The sequence below is a fragment of the Chlorocebus sabaeus genome, chromosome 6 (assembly GCF_047675955.1).
Source record: "Chlorocebus sabaeus isolate Y175 chromosome 6, mChlSab1.0.hap1, whole genome shotgun sequence".
Taxonomy (NCBI): Eukaryota; Metazoa; Chordata; class Mammalia; order Primates; family Cercopithecidae; genus Chlorocebus; species Chlorocebus sabaeus.
In genome coordinates this window covers 7,811,693-7,832,685 of record NC_132909.1, presented here as the reverse complement: position 1 = coordinate 7,832,685, position 20,993 = coordinate 7,811,693, and the positions used below count along the sequence as shown (strand labels likewise).

The 20,993-nt window shown below is 53.7% G+C and overlaps 1 protein-coding gene across 3 annotated transcripts in view; it reads left to right on the top strand.

Annotated features, from left to right (window-relative positions):
• MYH14 (myosin heavy chain 14) overlaps positions 1-20,993 on the top strand; it is a 102,956-nt gene that overhangs the window by 51,340 nt on the left and 30,623 nt on the right. For all 3 annotated transcript variants that reach the window (XM_037991975.2, XM_037991972.2, XM_037991974.2), the window contains 15 exons: positions 108-229; positions 1,608-1,677; positions 2,828-2,988; positions 4,622-4,730; positions 8,404-8,535; positions 9,695-9,901; positions 11,246-11,383; positions 11,683-11,806; positions 12,674-12,845; positions 16,110-16,322; positions 16,870-17,014; positions 18,201-18,407; positions 18,611-18,715; positions 18,804-18,956; positions 20,149-20,397. In XM_037991975.2, the coding sequence (XP_037847903.1) occupies positions 108-229; positions 1,608-1,677; positions 2,828-2,988; positions 4,622-4,730; positions 8,404-8,535; positions 9,695-9,901; positions 11,246-11,383; positions 11,683-11,806; positions 12,674-12,845; positions 16,110-16,322; positions 16,870-17,014; positions 18,201-18,407; positions 18,611-18,715; positions 18,804-18,956; positions 20,149-20,397 (2,307 nt within the window). The remainder of the gene's footprint in view (positions 1-107; positions 230-1,607; positions 1,678-2,827; positions 2,989-4,621; positions 4,731-8,403; positions 8,536-9,694; positions 9,902-11,245; positions 11,384-11,682; positions 11,807-12,673; positions 12,846-16,109; positions 16,323-16,869; positions 17,015-18,200; positions 18,408-18,610; positions 18,716-18,803; positions 18,957-20,148; positions 20,398-20,993) is intronic.

Here is a 20,993-nt window from a genome sequence, read left to right as displayed (position 1 = left end):
AGGTGCTCAGTAAATTACATACGGAAACATAGGAAATTGCCACGCTTGACCGTTTGGCGCCCCCGTGTGGCTGCCACTGACCCCCAGCGTGTCCGTCCTCTCCCCAGGCTGGGAAGCTGGAGCCCCGGCTGGTGCTGGACCAGCTTCGCTGCAACGGCGTCCTGGAGGGCATCCGCATCTGTCGCCAGGGCTTCCCCAACCGCATCCTCTTCCAGGAGTTCCGGCAGCGGTGAGCGAGAGCGGGGGCCCAGGCCTGGCAGAGGGACTGGGTGGGACCCGGATTTGGAAGCTGACACGCCTGCATTCAGGTCTCCACCCACTCTTGCTCCTTCCGAGCTGGGGAAGTTGAGGCAGATTACTCACTTTGCTGAGCCTCAGTTTACTCATCTGTGGTATGGGAGAACAATAGCCCACTTGATGCACTCCCGAGAAAAAGCACACAGAGTCTATGGGGGACCTGGGGTACATTGCTGCTGCTATTTAGGGCCGTGGTCCCCAAACCATGAACGTGAAATCACTGCATGGTGTTACAAATCTGCATGTCTTTAAAAATGAAGTAGAAGGCCGGGCGTGGTGGCTCACGCCTGTAATCCCAGCACTTTGGGAGGCCGAGGCGGGCAGATCACCTGAGGTCAGAAGTTCGAGACCAGCCTGACCAACATGGAGAAACCCTGTCTCTACTAAAAATACAAAATTAGCCAGGCGTGGTGGGGCATGCCTGTAATCCCAGCTACTCGGGAGGCTGAGGCAGGAGAATCGCTTGAACCCGGGAGGCGGAGGTTGCAGTGAGCCGAGATCGTGCCTTTGCACTCTAGCCTGGGCAACAAGAGCAAAACTAGGTCTCAAAAAAAAAAAAAGAAGAAGAAGACAGAACAGAAAATACCAAGGCCTAATGAGCAAGTAATACAGCAAATATAACAAAAACGATGCTTCACACAAGCTGTGTAGAGCAGCACCACCCCTTAGAAGTAGAATGGAAGCCTTGTACACAACTGAAAATTTTCTAATAGCTACACTTTTTAAAGTGAAAAAAATGGAATTAATTTTAACAAGATATTTTACTAAAGCCAATACATCCAAAATACTGGCCAATACTGGCCGGGCACCGTGGCTTATGCCTGTAACCCCAGCACTTTGGGAGGCCGAGGTGGGTGGATCACTTCAGGTCAGGAGTTTGAGACCAGCCTGGCCGTCATGGTGAAACTCCGTCTCTACTAAAAATACAAAAATTAGCCGGGTGTGGTGGCACATGCCTGAATCCCAGCTGCCCAGTAGGCTGAGGCAGGAAAATTGCTTGAACCCAGGAGACAGAGGTAGAAGTGAGGCAAGATCTCGCCACTGCACTCCAGCCTGGATGGCAGAGCGAGACTCCATCTCAAAAAACAAACAAAACAAAAAACTGAAGCAGTCAATCATTTCGATCCTCGTCCGTGTTGCCGTCCTTGGTGGTGGCGTGAATGCTCAGATGTGAGTTTTGTGACTGTTCTTGTTATTGTCACCGTTGTTCCTGTTGTGTGTCACTCTGAGCCCAGTGCCTGGCCCGCAGCAGGCACTAGGTGAGCCTTTGCTGTAACTCTCTCCTCCCCACCTCTCCCTGCTCGTTGCAGGTACGAGATCCTGACGCCCAATGCCATCCCCAAGGGCTTCATGGATGGGAAGCAGGCCTGTGAAAAGATGGTGCGTGGAACAGAGCCTGGCGTGTGTGTGTGCGTGTTTGTGGAGACATACGCGTGTGTGCAGGCGCGTGTGTCTGTGTCTGTATGTGTGTCTGTGTGTGTGTGCGTGTGTGTGTGTGCATGTGTGTGTCTGTGTGTGTGTGCATGTGTGTGTGTGCATGTGTGTGTCTGTGTGTGTATGCATGTGTGTGCATGTGTGTGTGTCTGTGTGTGTGCATGTGTATGCATGTGTGTGTGCGTGTGTGTGCATGTGTGTGTGCATGTGTGTGTCTGTGTGTGTGCATGTGTGTGCATGTGTGTCTGTGTGTGTGCATGTGTTTGTGTGTGTGCATGTTTGTGTGTGCATGTGTGTGTGTGTGCATGTTTGTGTGTGTGTGCATGTGTTTGTGTGTGTGTGCATGTGTGTGTGTGTGTGCATGTGTTTGTGTGTCTGTGTGTGCATGTGTTTGTGTGTGTGTGCATGTGTGTGTGTGTGTGTGTGCATGTGTTTGTGTGTCTGTGTGTATGCATGTGTTTGTGTGTGTGTGCATGTGTTTGTGTGTGTGTGCGCACGTGTGTGTGCATGTGTGTGTATGTGTGTGCGCATGTGTGTGCAGGGGGCCAGGTGGTGGGGGAGTGGGGCTGGGATCTCCCCTTCATTGCCCTTCCTTATTACCTCTCCCTATCAACGCCCCCACCCCCACTTCCTCATCATCCCCCATCAACCCCCTACCCGTCACCCCATCACCCTCTCCCATCACCCCCATCCCCATCCCCCATCACCCCCTCCCTATAACTCTCCTCCCCCATCACCCTCCTCCACATCACCCCCTACCCCATCACCCCCCTCCCCAATCACCACCCCTTCCCTATCACTGCCCCTCCTTACCACCCCGCCATCATCCCCCTCCCCCATCACCCTCCTTCCTATAACTCCCCTCCCCATCACCCTTCTCCACATCACCCCCACCCTATCACCCTCCTCATCACCCCCTCCCCCATCACTTCCCTCCCCTATCGCCTCCCTCCCACATCACCCCCTCTCCCCAATCACCACCCCTTCCCTATCACTCCCCCTCCTCGCCACCCCTCCCCCATTACTCCCCCTCCTCACCACCCCCACTCCCCCATCACCCCCCTCTCCATCATCACCCCTCTCCCACCCCTCACAGATCCAGGCACTGGAACTGGACCCCAACCTCTACCGCGTAGGACAGAGCAAGATCTTCTTCCGGGCCGGGGTCCTGGCCCAGCTGGAAGAGGAGCGAGACCTGAAGGTCACTGACATCATCGTCTCCTTCCAGGCAGCTGCCCGGGGATACCTGGCTCGCAGGTGGGCGGCCACGCTGTCTCCCGGGGTCCTGTTGGCCGAGGCTGGGTCAGGGAGGGGTTGACCAGATGGTTCCAGTGTCAGGGCCTCCAGGACGGGTGGGCTGAGGAGCAGGTGGATGGAGCTGCCGGGTGCCCAGGCTTCTTGGTTCTGCAGTCCCTGAGGGGCCCTGTGGGCAGGCCCTGTACAGAGTAAGACTGGCAACACAGAGGCCAGACTTAGCCATAGGGTGACCAGCTGTCCTAGTGGGCCTGGGATGGGGTTTCCCAGGGTGCAGGACTTGCAGTGCTAAAACAGAGAAAACTCGGGGCAACCCGGGTCAAGCTGTCCGCTCTCCCTGCCCATTCCCTCGAGGGGCTCCAGTCTGGAGGTGAGACTTGCATGGGCACAGAGTCCCAGTCCCGGGTGAGACCTGCTTTGCTGCAGGCCATAGAGGTGCAGCAAGGAGGCCCTGCTGCAGGCCGTGACTGCCCCAGGCCACTCCGGACCACCAGGTGGATGAAGGAAAGTGGGAAAGGTGCTCAGGGCAGGAGGAAGCTTGTGCAAAGGTCCAACAGTGCAAGATCCTGGCGTGCTTCAGGAATACAGGGCGTTTGCGGGAGACTCTCCTTCCTCCTTAGAAGTGGCTCAGAGAGGCCGGGTGCGGTGACTCACACCTGTAATCCCAGCACTTTGGGAGGCCGAAGCGGGTGGATCACTTGAGGTCAGGAATTTGAGACAAGCCTGGCCAACATGGTGAAACCCCGTCTCTACTAAAAATACAACAATTAGCCGTAATCCCAGATACTCGGGAAGCTGAGGCAGGAGAACTCAGGAGGCAGAGATTGCAGTGAGCCAAGATCATGCCACGGCACTCCAGCCTGGGTGACAGAGTGAGACTGTATTGGGAAAAAAAAAAAAAAAAAAGCCTCAAAGAATAGAGTGGCAGGAAAGGATGGCCCAAACACCAGGCTGAGTGGGGCCTTGTCCAGAGGAGCTAGGGAGCCATGGAGGGCTGTGAACAGGGGCGGGGTGGGTCAACCCTGGGTGTAGAAAGACCCTCTAGAGGCGTGCCGGGATGGGCGGATAGGAGAGGCTGGAGAAGGAGGCTAGGCAGAGGGGCTGGGGCCATGGGACAGGGCAGAGAGAGTCAGGGGCAGGGGGGCGAACGGCCAGAACACAGATCTAAAAGTAATAAGAACGCCTGCACACAGTAGGCATTTTAGGATGGCTAAGTGAAAGGAGCTTGGCTTGGTCAGGCGCAGTGGCTCACGCCTGTAATCCCAGCACTTTGGGAGGCCGAGGCGAGTAGATCACTTGAGGTCGGGAGTTCGAGAGCAGTCTAGCCAACATGGTGAAACCCCATCTCTGCTAAAAATACAAAAATTAGCCCAGTGTTGTGGCACGCACCTGTAATCCCAGCTACTTGGGAGGCTGAGGCAGGAGAATCGCTTGAACCTGGGAGGTGGAAGTTGCAGTGAGCTGAGATCGTGCCCTTGCACTCCAGCCTAGGCAACAGAGCAAGACTCTGTCTCAAAAAAAAAAAAAGACAGAAAAAAAGAAAAGAAAAAAGAAAGGAGCTTGGCTCTCTTGCTAAGGAGATGGCACCTGGAGGAGCTGAGCCCCTACTCTGCCCCTCACCCGTTTCCCCACCCAGGGCCTTCCAGAAGCGCCAGCAGCAGCAGAGTGCCCTGAGGGTGATGCAGCGGAACTGCGCAGCCTACCTGAAGCTGAGACACTGGCAGTGGTGGCGGCTGTTTACCAAGGTGAGGGCAGCCTGGGGAGGTGGCCTGAGCAGGGAGAGGATAGGGCCTTGGGGCTTGCTCTGCTTGACAAGTGACTTCCTCCATGTGTGCCTCAGTTTTCTCCATCAGTAAAATGGGGCCAGTCGGCCCAGCCTTTGCTAGCTGGGAATCTTTTAGTTAGGAAGCGACAAGAAAAATCTGACTCAAAACAACATGGATCAAAGATTCAAGACAATGTGGGCTGCACCTGGATCCAGGGGTCCGCAAGGATGTAAGGGTTCAAGGATTTTCTGGAAGGACTCACAGAACTTAGAAAAGCTGTTGTACTCACAACTACAGTTTATCACAATACAAAGAAACAGATTGAAAATAGCAAAGGTGCCGGGTGCGGTGGCTCACACCTGTAATCCCAGCAGTTTGAGAGGCCGAGGGGGGTGGATCACTTGAGGTCAGGAGTTCGAGACCAGCCTGGCCAATATGGTGAAACCCCGTCTCTACTAAAGATACAAAAATTAGCCGGGCATGGTGGCGCGTGCCTGTAGTCCCAGCTACTTGGGAGGCTGAGGTCGGAGAATCACTGAAACCTAGGAGGTGGAGGTTGCAGTGAACCAAGATTGTGACACTACTTGCTGGGCAACAGAGCAAGACTCTGAAGAGAGAAAGAGAGGAAGGAAGGAAGGAAGAAGGAAGGATAAAGGAAGGAAGAAAGAAGAAAAGAGAAAAGAGCAAAGGTTAAATAGTAATTAAAAAAAAAAAAAAAGTGCATATCTGTCTTGGAGAGACCAAGCATGAGCCTACAGCTGTTCTCTCCCAGTGGAGTCGTGTGGACAACACTTAGCTTTTCCTAGCAATGAAGTATGATAACATGCATGGGGTATTGCCAACCAGGGAAGCTCACCTGAGCCTTGATGTTCAGCGTTTTTCCTAGGGCTGGTCACACAGGCATGGACAAGGTGACACACATGGTGACCTCACTTAGTCTCCAGCCCCTCCAGAGTCAAACTGATGCAATGTGGCCCAAGGCCCCCACCACAGATCCCACCGTTAGCATAGACTATCCAGGGTGGCCCAAGGCTCCAGGTAAACCAAGGCACTCTTATCAGACGGGACATTCCAAGGACTTAGAGGTTACCTCCCAGGAGCCCATCAAGGACCAGGACTTTCTTAGGAATGTGGGGGGTTTGGACAACCCAGGCCTGTTGAGTTAGCGCTTTACTGCACAATGGTCCAAACAGTGACGTCAGTATCCAGTGTTCTACGTCTCCCACTTGGCTTTCCTCCGTGATGATCACCAACAGAGGCTTTCCACACAGGGCCCCCCAGCAGATAGAGACTTACCCCCAACCACCTTGGCCAGCCTGGTCTGTCTTATCACAGAGCTCCAGCCAAATTCCCAGGTTTCATGCTCGTTGGCCGAGCTGGAGTCATGTGACCATCCCAGAGCCAGTTAGTAGGGATCAGATGAGCCAGGCTGGCATCACATCCCTACCCAAAGCAGAGGGTGCAAAGCCAGGTCGCCATGCGCTGTGGAGCTCGGGGACTGGGTGTTTCCCCAGGGGGAAACTGGAGAGAAGAGAGGAGAATGGAGGGAGGTTTGGGCCTGATGGCTGCTTTTGCAAAAGCCCTTTCGTTAGCGTGGTGTCTGCAGCTGCATCTGAGCTACAACAGCTGAGTGGAGTAGGTAAACAGCCAGAAGCTGAGGGTCGTGGCTCACACCTGTAATCCCTGCACTTCGGGAAGCCAAGGCAGGAGCATCACTTGAGCCCAAGAGTTCGAGACCAGCCTGGGCAACAAAGTGAGCTCCTCGTCTCTACAAAAAATAAATAAATAAATAACTGGGTGTACTGGTGCACATCTGTAGTCCTAGCTACTTGGGAGGAAGCATTGCTTAAGCCCAGGAGTATGAGGCTACAGTAAGCCACGGTCATATCACTGCACTCCAGCTTGGGTGACAAGAGTGAGACCCTGTCTCAGAAAAAGAAAGAAAAATCAAAAACTGGGGCCGGGCGCGGTGGCTCACGCCTGTAATCCCAGCACTTTGGGAGGCCGAGAAGGGTAGATCAGGAGATCGAGACCACCCTGACTAACACGGTGAAACCCTATCTCTACTAAAAATACAAAAAAAAAAAAAAGCTGGGCATGGTGCCAGGCGCCTGTAGTCCCAGCTACTGGGGAGGCTGAGGCAGGAGAATGGCGTGAACCCGGGAGGCGGAGCTTGCAGTGAGCCGAGATCGTGCCACTGCACTCCAGCCTGGGCGACAGAGCGAGACTCCACCTCAAAAAAAAAAAAAAAACACTGGCCGGGCATGGAGGCATATGCCTGTAATCCCAGCAGTTTGGGAGGCCAAGGTGGGTGGATCACTTGAGGTCAGGGGTTCAAGCCCAGCCTGGCCAATATGCTGAAACCCCGTCACTACTAAAAATATAGCAGTTAGCTGGATGTGGTGGTGGGCGCCTATAATCCCAGCTACTCGGGAGGCTGAGGCAGGTGAATCACTAGAACCCGGAAGGTGAAGGTTGCAGTGAGCCAAGATTGCACCACCGCACTCCAGCCTGGGTGACAGAGCAAGGCTCTGTCTCAAAATAATAATAATAATAATAATAAATAAATAAATAATAAATAAACAGAGCCAGGGTGGCCTGTAAAGTCTCAAATATTTCCTGGCTGGCCCTTGAAGAAAAAGTTTGCCTACCTTAGGTGTTGGGGGTTGGGGTCACGTAGGATTTGATTGGCATCAGTTCAGAAACGTGAATGATGCCTGTGAAAGATGCTAGGAGTTGGGGCAGAAAAGAAGAGAATAGAATGGATACAGAATTGGGTAGAGAGGAAAAGAATCAAGTAGACTTGTGTAGAACGGAGTAGAATATGATAGAACAGAATTTATCAGAGCGGATCTCACTTAGCAAGGGGAACGAGCTTTTGTGAAATTTTTGTTTCAGTACTGTGTGTACCTCTGTCACTGCAGCCTGAATCATGCCATGTAAAGCTCTTTTCTCACTAAGGATCTTGGACTAACAGGCTTAAGAAACACTGGCCCTTGGCCAGGCACGGTGGCTCATGCCTATATCCCAACACTTTGGGAGGCTGAGGTGGGTGGATTACCTGAGGTCGGGAGTTTGAGACCAGCCTGGCCGACATGTCGAAACCCTCTCTACTGAAAACACAAAAATTAGCCAGACGTGGTGGCACACGCCTGTAATCCCAGCTACTCGGAAGGCTGAAGCAGGAGAATCGCTTAAACCTGGGAGGCGGAGGTTGCAGTGAGCTGAGATCACACCACTGCACTCCAGCCTGGCGAGAGAGTGAGACTCCATCAAAAACAAAAAACAAACAAACAAACAAACAAAAAATTAGGAAGGAAGGAAAGAAGGAAGGGAGGAAAGAAAGACTGTTCCACAGAATAGCAGCGGCCACAGTCCACAGTGCCTCTTGGATGTGGAGGGATCCTTTAGCCAGCCAGATACAGTAGATAGATCAATAGTGTATTTAGTGGTGCTTGCCTGTACCTGTCAGTGTTCTAGGCCTGTGACCAAGGACTGTTGCCAAGGCGGGGACACACAGCTAATAGGTGGAGGAGATGGGATTTGAACCCAGAAACTCAGACCCGACCAAGAGTGTGAGGCCTTGGCTCCTGGGTCAGGTGGCCTCACACCTTGGAAGTCAGCCATTGCATCCCCTTTCACCTCCACCTAGGTGAAGCCACTGCTGCAGGTGACACGGCAGGATGAGGTGCTGCAGGCACGGGCCCAGGAGCTGCAGAAAGTGCAGGAGCTGCAGCAGCAGAGCGCCCGCGAAGTTGGGGAGCTCCAGGGCCGAGTGGCACAGGTGAGGGGGTGGGGGCAGGGCGTGGGGGCGTGTCTTGGGGGCGGGGCTATGTCGCATGGGTGGAGCCAGGAGTGAGGGGCGGGGCTTCCGGCTGAGCCAGCCTGTGACGTGGCACGGCTGTCGGGAGGATGGGAGCGAAGCTAAGGTATACTGAGGCTTGGCGGGGATTGGGACTGTTTAGTTTGGTTGAATCGTGACGTGCCGGGAGCAGGGCCCTGGTGGTGTAGCCAGGGTATGGGCCGGGTAGGGGTGGGGTGGGAGAGTCCGACAGAGCCAGAATGGAGCTGGGCTGTAGGATCTGGGGGCAGGGGCCTCAGCTGTGGCCGGGCTGTGGTATGCAGGCGGTGGACTTATAACTGTTTCCAGTATTTGGCTATCTTAAAATAATGCTAGAACATTTGGGAGGCTGACGCGGGCAGATCATCTGAGATCAGGAGTTCAAGACCACTCTGGTCAACATGGTGAAACCCCGTCTCTACTAAAAATGCAAAAATTAGCCGGGTGTGGTGGCGCACGCCTGTAATCCCAGCTACTTAGGAGGTGGCTGTTGCAGTGAGCCGAGATGGCGTCGCTGCACTCCAGTCTGGGTGACAGAGTGAGACTCCGTCTCAAAAATAATAATAATAATACCAGAACAAACCCCTTCTTGAGCATTTTTTTGTTTGCCTTTTCTGCATTATTTTCTGTGGTTACATTTCTAAGTATGGAAGTATTAAATGAAATGTGAGATGGTAGAAAGACCCTTCGGGGGCTATTTGAAGGATGGACTGGAAGGGGAAAGGCTGGAGGCTGGGAGGCTGGGGGGGGAGGCTGGGGAGGAGTCTGGAGAGAGACAGGTGAGAGAAGGCAAACCTGAGCCTGTTGGGGCTGTAGGGACAGAGAGGAGGGGCCAGAGAGAGCAGGGTTGCAGGCTGATGACTGTGAGAGGTGAGGGAGAAGGACATCCCCAGGATTCTGACTTAGTGATTAGGGGGATGTGGGCTCATCCTGAGACAGGGACCTGAGGGGGAAGAGGTGGGGGCACTGTGTCTTCTCACCCCTCAGTCCTGCCCTGAAGGCCTTAAACGCCAAAGCAAGTTACAAGGCAGCAGCAGGCACCTGGTGCAGGTTGCCCTGGGAGCCCTGCCTGCTGACCACTAACTTCCCACATACTCCCCAGCTGGAAGAGGAGCGCGCCCGCCTGGCAGAGCAATTGCGAGCAGAGGCAGAACTGTGTGCAGAGGCCGAGGAGACGCGGGGGAGGCTGGCAGCCCGCAAGCAGGAGCTGGAGCTGGTGGTGTCAGAGCTGGAGGCTCGCGTGGGCGAGGAGGAGGAGTGCAGTCGTCAGCTGCAAACGGAGAAGAGGAGGCTGCAGCAGCACATACAGGTCTGACCCTCTGCATGCCCACCAGGCCACCCTCCAGACCCCTCTGTCTACACCATCCACCTTGCTTCTGCAAACCATGTGTCTTTGGCCCCGAATTTGTAGAAAACTCAGTTCTAAGTGAATTTGCAAAAAGTATACATTTTTGATGCAGATCACGGGAGACCCTAGAATGTGTGAGCTTCGTGTATGGGTGGATCCAGATGTCCAAGTGAAATATTCAGCTTCAGGCATGGCTGGATCCAGGCGCCCAAGTGCTGTCCTCAGCTTCAGGCATGGCTGGATCCAGGCATTTAGGCAATGTCCTCAGTACTCCCCCTCTCTCCATCTCCTGGCTTCATTCACCGGCAGGCTGCCCTGATGGTTCCTCTTCAAAATCTAGTGTGTATTTTACACAATAGCACATCTCAATGCAGATGCTAAATTCTCATTGGAAATACTTGATCCGTATTTCAATTTCACAATTTCTGCAGTTTATAAAAACTAGATTCACATGGGCAAGTTGTTCCAAACATGCTTAAAAAGCTTTTCAGTGATTGGGTGTCTCGTTTTAAATTTAAAATAAGTAAAATTAAATAAGACAGAAAATTCAGTTCATTAGTCCACATCAGCCACCTTTCAAGGGCTCAGTAGTGTTTTTTTGTTTTTTGTTTTTTCGAGACAGAGTCTTGCTCTGTCGCCCAGGCTGGAGTGCAGTGGCGCCATCTCAGCTCACTGCAACCTCCGTCTCCCAGGCTCAAGCAATTCTCCTGCCTCAACCTCTACAGCAGTATCTGGGATTACAGGCGTGTGCCACCACACCCAGCTAATTTTTTTGTTTTTAGTAGAGACAGTGTTTCAGTATGTTAGCTAGGCTGGTCTCGAACTCCTGACCTCAGGTGATCCACCCACCTCAGCCTTCCAAATTGCTGGGATAACAGGTGTGAGCCACCGCACCCGACCTATTTACTGTATTTGTTGTTTATAATCTGTACCCCTAACCCCCACATAAGAAAGTGATTTCCACAAGGATAGGTGTTGATTTTTTTTCAGAGGCAAGATCTCACTCTGTTACCCAGACTTCAGTGCAGTGGTGCGGTCATCTCTCACTACAGAAGGCCAGGCACTTTTCCCCATCCTCAGTGTCTAGAACTGTGCCTGGCATACACTAGGCACTCAATAAATGCTTGTTGAGCTCATGAATGAAATGGGAAAGCCAATAAAGGTTTTATCCTTCCCAGCCTCACCCAGGGTATGCACCTCTCTGAACCACCCCGGGGATCCGCAGACTATCCCCATCCCCATCCTTCCCATCACGCTCCATCTATTGGCCCATGTATCCTCACTCCTCCTGCCTCCCCTCCCCAGGAGCTAGAGGCCCACCTTGAGGCTGAGGAGGGGGCACGGCAGAAGCTGCAGCTGGAGAAGGTGACGACCGAGGCAAAAATGAAGAAATTTGAAGAGGACCTGCTGCTCCTGGAAGACCAGAACTCCAAGCTGAGCAAGGTTGGGGGCCTGAGGGCAGGAGGGAAAGTGGGGAGCGGGTGCGTTGGTGCGTTAATGAATGGTGAACTTCAAACCGTGGGGGTTGCCACACTGCACTTCTCAGGTGTGCACTGGTGGGGGTGGGATGGCTCTATAAACCCCAGGGAATGGGAAGAAGAGGGAGGTGTAGGGGGAGGAAGGTCAGAAAAGGGTGAAGAGGAGCAGAAACATAGATGAGAACAACACCAGAAGCTTCAGATCAGGTAGGGGCTGCTCCTGGCCCGGCTCCTGACTGCCCCCCACCCCACCCCACCCCTCAGGAGCGGAAGCTGCTAGAAGATCGCCTGTCCGAGTTCTCATCCCAGGCAGCTGAGGAGGAGGAGAAGGTCAAGAGCCTCAATAAGCTACGGCTCAAATATGAGGCCACAATTGCAGACATGGAGGGTGAGCTCCTGCCCAGCCAGTGGGGAGCTGTAGGGGTCTGTGTGTGCTCTGATGGGGGACTTCAGGCAAGCCCCATGTGCTACAGGGCCTCCGTGGCTGTGTCTGCTAAATGGGATAGGAAGGAAAGCTCAGGGCGGATCGAGTGTCCTCCCAGCTCTTGAGTTCTTCATGCATCTCTAAATCCAACTCCCTTTCTCTCTGTGGTGTCTTGGGTTATCCTACTTTCTTCCCATCTGACTGCTCCACTGTCTGTTTCAGACACGCTTTTGTCTCCCTTTCCCTTCCTGTTGACTTAGAATCAGAAGCAGAAGGGAAGGGGCACAGGGAGGAGGCAGGGCTGTGGACACAGGGCAGAGAGAGTCCGAGGGAGGAGGCATGGGCTGTGGACACAGGGCAGAGAGAGTCCGAGGGAGGAGGAAGGGCTGTGGACACAGGGCAGAGAGAGTCCGAGGGAGGAGGCATGGGCTGTGGACACAGGGCAGAGAGAGTCCAAGGGAGGAGGCATGGGCTGTGGACACAGGGCAGAGAGAGTCCGAGGGAGGAGACAGGGCTGTGGACACAGGGCAGAGACAGTCTGAGGGAGGAGGCATGGGCTGTGGACACAGGGCAGAGAGAGTCTGAGGGAGGAGGCATGGGCTGTCGGTGGGGATGAGGAGGAGAGGACAGTGCGTAGGTGTCTGGCCGAGGGTCTAGGACAACACTGTGGGGAGAGTCCCTGAGATAGATGGGGAAGGTGGGAGGAGGAGAAGGTATTAAGGGAGGTGCTGAACTTAGCCTTGTATGTGGCTGGGGGCCTGAGGTCTCTGTGGGAGCGGCTGAGTGTGCAGGCCTGGAGTCCTCATGCATGGCCCCCAACCCTGCCTCCAGACCGCCTACGGAAGGAGGAGAAGGGTCGCCAGGAGCTGGAGAAGCTGAAGCGGAGGCTGGACGGGGAGAGCTCGGAGCTGCAGGAGCAGATGGTGGAGCAGCAACAGCGGGCAGAGGAGCTGCGGGCCCAGCTGGGCCGCAAGGAGGAGGAGCTGCAGGCTGCCCTGGCCAGGTGCAGGGTGGGGCGGGCTTGGTGGGGCAAGCATGGGGTGCCCAAGTCAGAAGCTCCTGGGTACAAACCCCGGCGGAGCCACTCACCAGCCACAGACAAGCCACATCCCCCTCCGCACCTCGGTGTCCCCTTCTGTCAAATGAAGATAGCAAGAGTTCCAGGCCACTAGCTTAAGCGAAAAGTGAAACGAGACTCTGTGTGTCCGGTAACTTGCATAACAGTGCACAAACGGAACAAGAAAATGCTATTTCTAGGCCAGTTACAGTGGTTCATACGTGTAATCCCAGCACTTTGGGAGGCCAAGGCAGGTGGATCACTTGAGGTCGGGAGTTGGAGACCAGCCTGGCTAACATGGCGAAACCCCATCTCTACTAAAAATACAAAAATTAGCTGGGTGTGGTGGCAGGCGCCTGTAATCCCAGCTACTCAGGAAGCTTAAGCACGAGAATCGCTTGAACCCGGGAGGCAGAGGTTGCAGTGAGCCGAGATCACACCACTGCACTCCAGCCTGGCGACAGAGCAAGACTGCGTCTCAAAAAAAAAAAAAAAAAAAAGCTATTTCTTCCTCTTCCCCTTCTTGGCCTCCCCACACCAAACAGCCCAGAATCAGCTAAGATTTGACAAGTGGCCTATGTTAGGAATCATAATAATTATATTTACACTCGTTCACAATAATTGAGCTCCTACTGTATGCCAGGTGTGGTGCTTAGTATTTCAGATGCTTTTTATGCACTGTGCTTCATGCAATCTAAGACCCCCTTGATTACAGGTACAGCTCCATTTCAGAGATGTTAAAATGTGAAAAGCTGTGCATCTTAGAGTTGGTGGAACATGGTGTGTGTGTGTGTGTGTGTGTGTGTGTGTGTGTGTGGTTAAGAACATATATAAAAAAAAAATTTTTTTAAGATGGAGTCTTGTTCTGCTGCCCAGACTGGAGTGCAGTGGTGTGATCTTGGTCACTGCCACCTCCGCCACCCAGGTTCAAGTGATTCTCATGTCTCAGCCTCCCAAGTAACTGGGATTACAGGCCCCCGCCAACATGCCCAGAAAGTTTTGTATTTTTAGTGGAGATGGGGTTTCACCACGTTGCCCAGGCTGGTCTCAAACTCCCGACCCCAGGTGATCCACTTGTCTCGGCCTCCCAAAGTGCTGGGATTATAGGCGTGAGGCACTGCACCTGGCCGTGAACACACATCTTTGAGTCTGACTTCTGGGTTGGAATCCTGGCTTCTCCTCTTTCTAGTCATGTGACCTCACCCAAGTCACGTCACCTCTCTAGCCTCAGTTTTTTCATCTATAAAATGGGGTAATTATAGATGCTACTCCTAGCGTTACTGTGAGGGTTAAAGAAGAAAGTGCTCCTCAGATGCTTGGCATACCCTGAGCCCTCAATAAATGCCGGATGTTTCTGTTACTACTTTTATTACTCTTGCTAATTTTTTTTTTTTTTTTTTTTTTTTTTTTTACTGAGGTGAAATTCACATAAAAGTAACCATTTTTTAAATGTACAATTCAGTAGATTTTGCCCATTCACAATGCTGTGTAACCATCACCTCTATCTAGTTCTAGAACAGTTTCCCTTTTATTAAGATGGAGTCTTGCCCTGTCGCCCAGCCTGGAGTGCAGTGGCATGATCTTGGCTCACTACATCCTCTGCCTCCTGGGTTCAAGCAATTCTCCTGCTTCAGCCTCCCAAGTAGCTGGGACTACAGGTGCCCACCACCACACCCAGCTAATTTTTGTATTTTTAGCAAGGACGGGGTTTCACTATGTTGGCCAGGCTGGTCTCGAACTCCTGACCTCAGGTGATCCACCTGTCTCGGCCTCCCAAAGTGCTGGGATTACAGGCATGAGCCACTGTGCCGGCCTCCAGAATATTTTTATCACCCCAAAAGGAAACCCTGTATGTATTAAGCAATCATGACCAGGCACAGTGACTCACGCCATAATCTAGCACTCTGAGAGGAGGAGGCAGGAGGGTCACCTGAGCCCAGGAATTCAAGACCAGCCTGGGCAATATAACGAGACCCTGTCTCCACCAAAAACTTAAAAAGATTAGCCAAGCATGGTGGCGTGTGCCTGTAGTCCCAGCCACTTAGAGGGCGGAGGTGGGAGGATCATTTGAACCTGGGAAGTCGAGGCTGCAGGGAGCCACTGCACTCTGGTCTCGGTGACAGAACGAGATCCTCTCTCAAAAAAAAAAAAAAAAAAAAGCAGTCACTCCCCATCCCTCCTTCTCCCCACACTGGCAGCCTTTGATCCACTTTCTGTCTAAATAGAATTTGCCTATTCTAGATACTTCATACAACATGTGGTCTTTTTGTGCTTTATTTTTATCGTCATCCCCCCAGCAACCCTGGTAAAGGGGAATGTTCATTGTCATGTCCTCCCACAAACCAGGACCCTGCCCTTCTTAAGTCACTTGCCAGAGCAGGGGGCCAGGAGAGGATACTGAGCCAGGCCTGTGTGCCTCCCTGAGCCATTAACCCCCAGGTCCCAGTTGATACAGTCCCCAGATCCAGCTTCTCTTTGCAATGACACTGCATGAAGGGACAGGAAGCCACAGCCCTGTAAGAGTTACAAGGAGGGTCTCCGGGGCAACCCAGCCACTCACGGACCGGGTAACCTTGGCAAGTGCTTTCTCCGTACTGGGCCTCAGTTTCCTCATTTGGCAGGAACGTTAAATGAGGTGATACAAGTAAAGCACTGGCATGAGGCAGGAACTTACTAAGTGTCTCCTACGATTACTGTTGCTGTCATTCCCACTTTATAGCTAAGAAAACTGAGGTTCGAAATGAGTCATGTTGGGCGAAGTGGCTCACTCCAGCAGTCTCAGCACTTTGTAAGGCCGAGGTGGGAGGATAGAACCACCCCCTGGCTTGAGGCCAGGAGTTCAAGACCAGCTCTGGGCAACATAGTGAGACCCCGTCTCTTTGGGGAAAAAGAAAAATTAGCCAGGCGTGATGGACCACAACTGTGGTCTCAGCTACATGGGATGCTGTGGTAGGAGGATCACTTGAGCCCAGGAATTTGAGGCTGCAGTAAGCCATGACTGCACCACTGCACTCCAGCCTGGGTAACAAAGGAAGACCCTGTCTCAAAAAAATTAAATTAGTACTGGAGTCAAGTACCCAGTGGCAGATATAGGATTCGAACCTGGGACTGGCCACCCCCAAAGCCCACATCCAGCCTCTCTGTCCCCAGAAATCATTGCCTCGCCCTTGCCTGCCCATGTACCAACTCCATGGTTCTTGTCACCTCCAGGGCAGAAGACGAGGGTGGGGCCCGGGCCCAGCTGCTGAAATCCCTGCGGGAGGCTCAAGCAGCTCTGGCCGAGGCCCAGGAGGACCTGGAGACCGAGCGCGTGGCCAGGACCAAGGCGGAGAAGCAGCGCCGGGACCTGGGCGAGGAGCTAGAGGCACTGCGGAGCGAGCTGGAGGACACGCTGGACTCCACCAACGCACAGCAGGAGCTCCGGTGAGGCCCGGTGACAGCTGCTGTCACAGCCTGTGCACATGGCGGGCTGGGGGAAGGACTTAGGTGCAAAGTCTCTGTCCTTACAGAGGCTTACAGTTCAGTTGTTCTTGAACCACCAGCTCTAGGCCCAGCCTGGTCAAGCTGGGGACAGAGATGGGTCAGACCCAGGTGTTACCCTTGGGAATTTCCAGTCTCAGGGGAGGCAGATTCAGGCAAAGACAATCTTAACCCAGAACAAGGGGTGCTTTAGTGGAGTGACACAGGGCATTGTGGGTGCTAACTGAAGACCCCTAAACCAAGTCTATGGGAAATCCAGGAAGACTTTCCTGAGGAAGGGCCTTTTGGATAAGGGTTTTGAAAGGTGAATAGGAGTTCACCCTTAAAGCCACACTCCTTCCACAGTGTCACCACCCAGATCTCCTGGGGAGCATTACATGAGGTTCTCATGTTTTTAGGAAACATGGAAAGGAGAAACAACCAGCTCCCCCAAAGCCCCTGCCTTCCTCTGCTCTGAAATTCTCTTCCCCTCTCCCTTCCCCCAATAAAGGTCCAAGAGGGAACAGGAGGTGACGGAGCTGAAGAAGACTCTGGAGGAGGAGACTCGCATCCATGAGGCGGCAGTGCAGGAGCTGAGACAGCGCCACGGCCAGGCCCTGGGGGAGCTGGCGGAGCAGCTGGAGCAGGCCCGGAGGGTGGGTTGGGGCAGGGGGACAGGGCGGAGGGGCCACGGGGAGGGCAGGGCAGGACGCGGGTTTGGAGGAGGTACCTCCGGCTGGTTCTAGGCCATCTCATCTCTCTGGGCTCCTTTCCTCACGCATTCATGTGCAGCTTTCATTCAGCAAGCATGAATACGGTGTGGACTATATTCCAGGAGCATTGCTGGGAAACCAGCCACGAACCCAACAACCAGCACTGCCTTCCCTTGTGGAGCTTTCCTTTTAGTGAGAGAGGCAGAGAGTAAACGATATAAATACCTTCAGTTTATATCTGGGCGATAAGTGCTATGGGGCCATAATGAACAGAAAAAGGGAATCAGAATTCTAAGGCGGGTGAGTTTTTAAGTAGAGAGGCTGCGGAGGTATTCTGTGAGAAGGTGACATCAGGGTAAAAAACTGAGGGAGTGGCCAGGCACGGTGGCTCATGCCTGTAACTTTGGGAGGCTGAGACAGGCAGATCACTTGAGGCTAGGCGTTCAAGACCAGCCTGGCCAACATGGTGAAACCCCACCTCTACTAAAAATACAAAAATTAGCTGGGCGTGGTGGTGCACACTCCTGTAGTCCCAGCTACTCGAGAGGCTGAGGCAGGAGAATCACTTGAACCCAAGAAGCGGAGGTTGCAGTGAGCCGAGATTGCGCCATTGCACTCCAGCCTGGGTGACAGAGCAAGACTCCATCTCAAAAAACAAATAAACAAACAAACAAAAAAATGGGCCAGGCGTGGTGGCTCACGGCTGTAATCCCAGCAGTTTGGGAGGCTGAGGCAAGTGGATCACCTGAGGTCAGGAGTTCAAGACCAGCCTGGCCAACATGGCGAAACCCCGTCTCTACTGAAAACACAAAAAATTAGCTGGGTGTGGTGGTGGGCCCCTGTAATCCCAGCTACTTGGGAGGCTGAGACAGGAGAATCGCTTGAACGCGGGAGGCAGAGGTTGCAGTGAGCAAAGATCACGCCATTGTACTCCAGCTTGGGCAGCAAGAGTGAAGCACTGTCTCAAAAAAAAAAAAAACGAGGGAGGGAGGAGTGCACTATTTGTGCATTGGGAGAAGTGTGTTCCAGGCAGAGGGAACAGCCAGTGCGAAGGCCCTGAGAGGGGAGTGTGCCTGGCCTGGTCCAGGAAAGGCCTCACAGATCTTTGCTCATCTCCTTCCCACACCAGGGCAAAGGTGCGTGGGAGAAGACGCGGCTGGCCCTGGAGGCCGAGGTGTCTGAGCTGCGGGCAGAACTGAGCAGCCTGCAGACTGCACGTCAGGAGGGTGAGCAGCGGAGGCGCCGCCTGGAGTCACAGCTGCAGGAGGTGCAGGGCCGGGCTGGTGATGGGGAGAGGGCACGAGCGGAGGCTGCTGAGAAGCTACAGCGAGCCCAGGTAAGTGGGGTGTACACCTAGGAGTGGAATTGTTGGGTCATGTGGGAACCCTGTGTTTAAGCATCTGAGGACCTGCCAGACTGTTTTCCATGGCAACTGCACCTTTTCACATTCCCGCCAGTGTGGGAGGGATTTGAGGCACATGGGGTCGCTGAGTGGAAGCCACGATTAGAGGGCTTCATTCCCCTGTCCCTTCCCTGCAGGCTGAACTGGAGAATGTGTCTGGGGCGCTGAACGAGGCTGAGTCCAAAGCCATCCGTCTTAGCAAGGAGCTGAGCAGCACAGAAGCCCAGCTGCACGACACCCAGGTGACCCTGCCTGCCCTTTGGATCCACCGTCACCCTCCCCTCCTTTCCTCCCGACCACACCTGACATTGCCGTCTTCTCCATTTACAGGAGCTCCTGCAGGAGGAGACCAGGGCAAAATTGGCCTTGGGGTCCCGGGTGCGAGCCATGGAGGCTGAGGCAGCCGGGCTACGTGAGCAGCTGGAAGAGGAGGCAGCCGCCAGGGAGCGGGCAGGCCGTGAACTGCAGAGCACCCAGGCCCAGGTGAGCAGCCCTACGTAAGACCTTCAGGGAGGCACAGCCCACCTCACTGCTTCTCTTGGGTTCCCCAGCTCAGGGACGGCCACGCTGCCCACCTTCTCATAGGCCAGACCCATGGGTGCCTTTCTCATCTCTGGCTCCCCTTTACCCCCCACAGCCTGTGCCCAGCCGGCTCTCCTGCCCCCTGACTCTCAGCCTCATCCCTTGTCCCAGCTCCAGCACCGTCCTCTCCCACCTAGATCCTCCTCTTGGCCTCTGGGCCTCCAACCTCTCCCCTAACAGCTCATCCACTACACAGCCCCAGAAGTTTCTTTCTTCACCTGGAGCTGACCCTGTCCTTCCCCTGCTCACAGCTCTCCCACACCTCCCCAGTACCCCTAGACAAAGTCCATGCCTCTTAGTTGGGCATTTGAGGCCCTGCAATCTCTGGTCCTTCCTCTGTCTTTAGCTGTATTCATCTCTGTCACTACTTTCCTATTTTATTTGAAAAAACCCTTTTATTTTTCCGGACTTAGCATTAGGGTCCCCTGTGAGAAGTTTCCTGACCCCTCTTCTCTTTCTCCTCTGTCCCAACTCCAGTCACCTTGGGCTGGGACTTTCTCTGCCCATGAGTCTCCCCACCAGACCGGGAGCCCTTGCAAACTAGAATCCCATTAGAGTTAGATCCAGGTCTGTAGCACAGCCCAATATAGAGCCTCATGTATGGTAGGCTTGGAGAAATGCTTATTGAATGAATGAGTGATGGTGCGTGCCTGCAGATATCCTTCAACTGGCAAACTCCTATGCATACTTCAAGACCCATCTCAAATGGTCCTCCTTCAGGAAGTTTCTCCTGAATGTTCTGAACAGATTCTGAGCCCTTCCTGTGGACTTCCATAGCTCCCATACTGCTACCTTAACCCCTGTCACCCTGGCTGTGACGCTGTGTCTCCCCCAGCAGACGAGGGGCTCCCCAGGAAAGACTCCAGGTCTGATTCATCTCTGCGTCTTGGAGGGAGTCATTTTAATTCCCTGGAAGAACTAGGGCTTATAGTACTCACAACTTCATACCACTCAGAGGCAGAAGAGCCCAGCAGAGTGCCCCTTTTCCCTCTTCAGGCCTCAGTCTCTTCATCCTGAAAATGGAGCACCACCAGCTCACACCTTGGTCACTCATGGCTGTGACCACCAACCACCCTCTCTCTCCTCCCCTCAGCTCTCCGAGTGGCGGCGGCGCCAGGAGGAGGAGGCAGGGGCACTGGAGGCAGGGGAGGAGGCACGGCGCCGGGCAGCCCGTGAGGCTGAGGCCCTGACCCAGCGCCTGGCAGAAAAGACAGAGACCGTGGATCGGCTGGAGCGGGGCCGCCGCCGGCTGCAGCAGGAGCTGGACGACGCCACCATGGACCTGGAGCAGCAGCGGCAGCTTGTGAGCACCCTGGAGAAGAAGCAGCGCAAGTTCGACCAGGTGGGGCACCTCAGTTCCCCCAGGTGGGGAATCAGCAAGTCCATCTAGGCTTCCCGTGGTCATTGTGAGGAACCAGTAATCCGTCACGGCTCAACTAGGCAGTTGTAGTGGACCAGGAAGCAAGACCCTTCTTTGCACTGGGCCTCTGTAAAATAGGACATCCCTCTGTCCTGATTCATGCCTCTTATCATAGCATAAGTCATCGTAGCACCCACATTTACTTTCAAAGCTGCCCTGGTTTTTGGATGACAAAATATATGAATACCTTCAGTACCCCAGAGGTTGCTTATGAGAATTAAATCAAATAACTCATCTCACTTCTGCTGATTCACTGGGTACCTCAGGCAAGTTGCTTTTTCCCTCTCAGCTTCAGTTCACCTGTCTAGAAAATGGCAATAACACCAAGCATCTGGCAGCCTGAGGATGAAATAAAAATCATAGTACCTCAGACAGCTCAGATCAGGCAATCCGGAGGTTCAGATCCCAACTCGGCCTCTTGATGGCTGTGTGGCTTGAGCAAATTGCTCAACCTCTCTGTGCTTTGTTTTATTCATTTAGAAAATGCAGTGTGAGGCCGGGCACGGTGGCTCATGCCT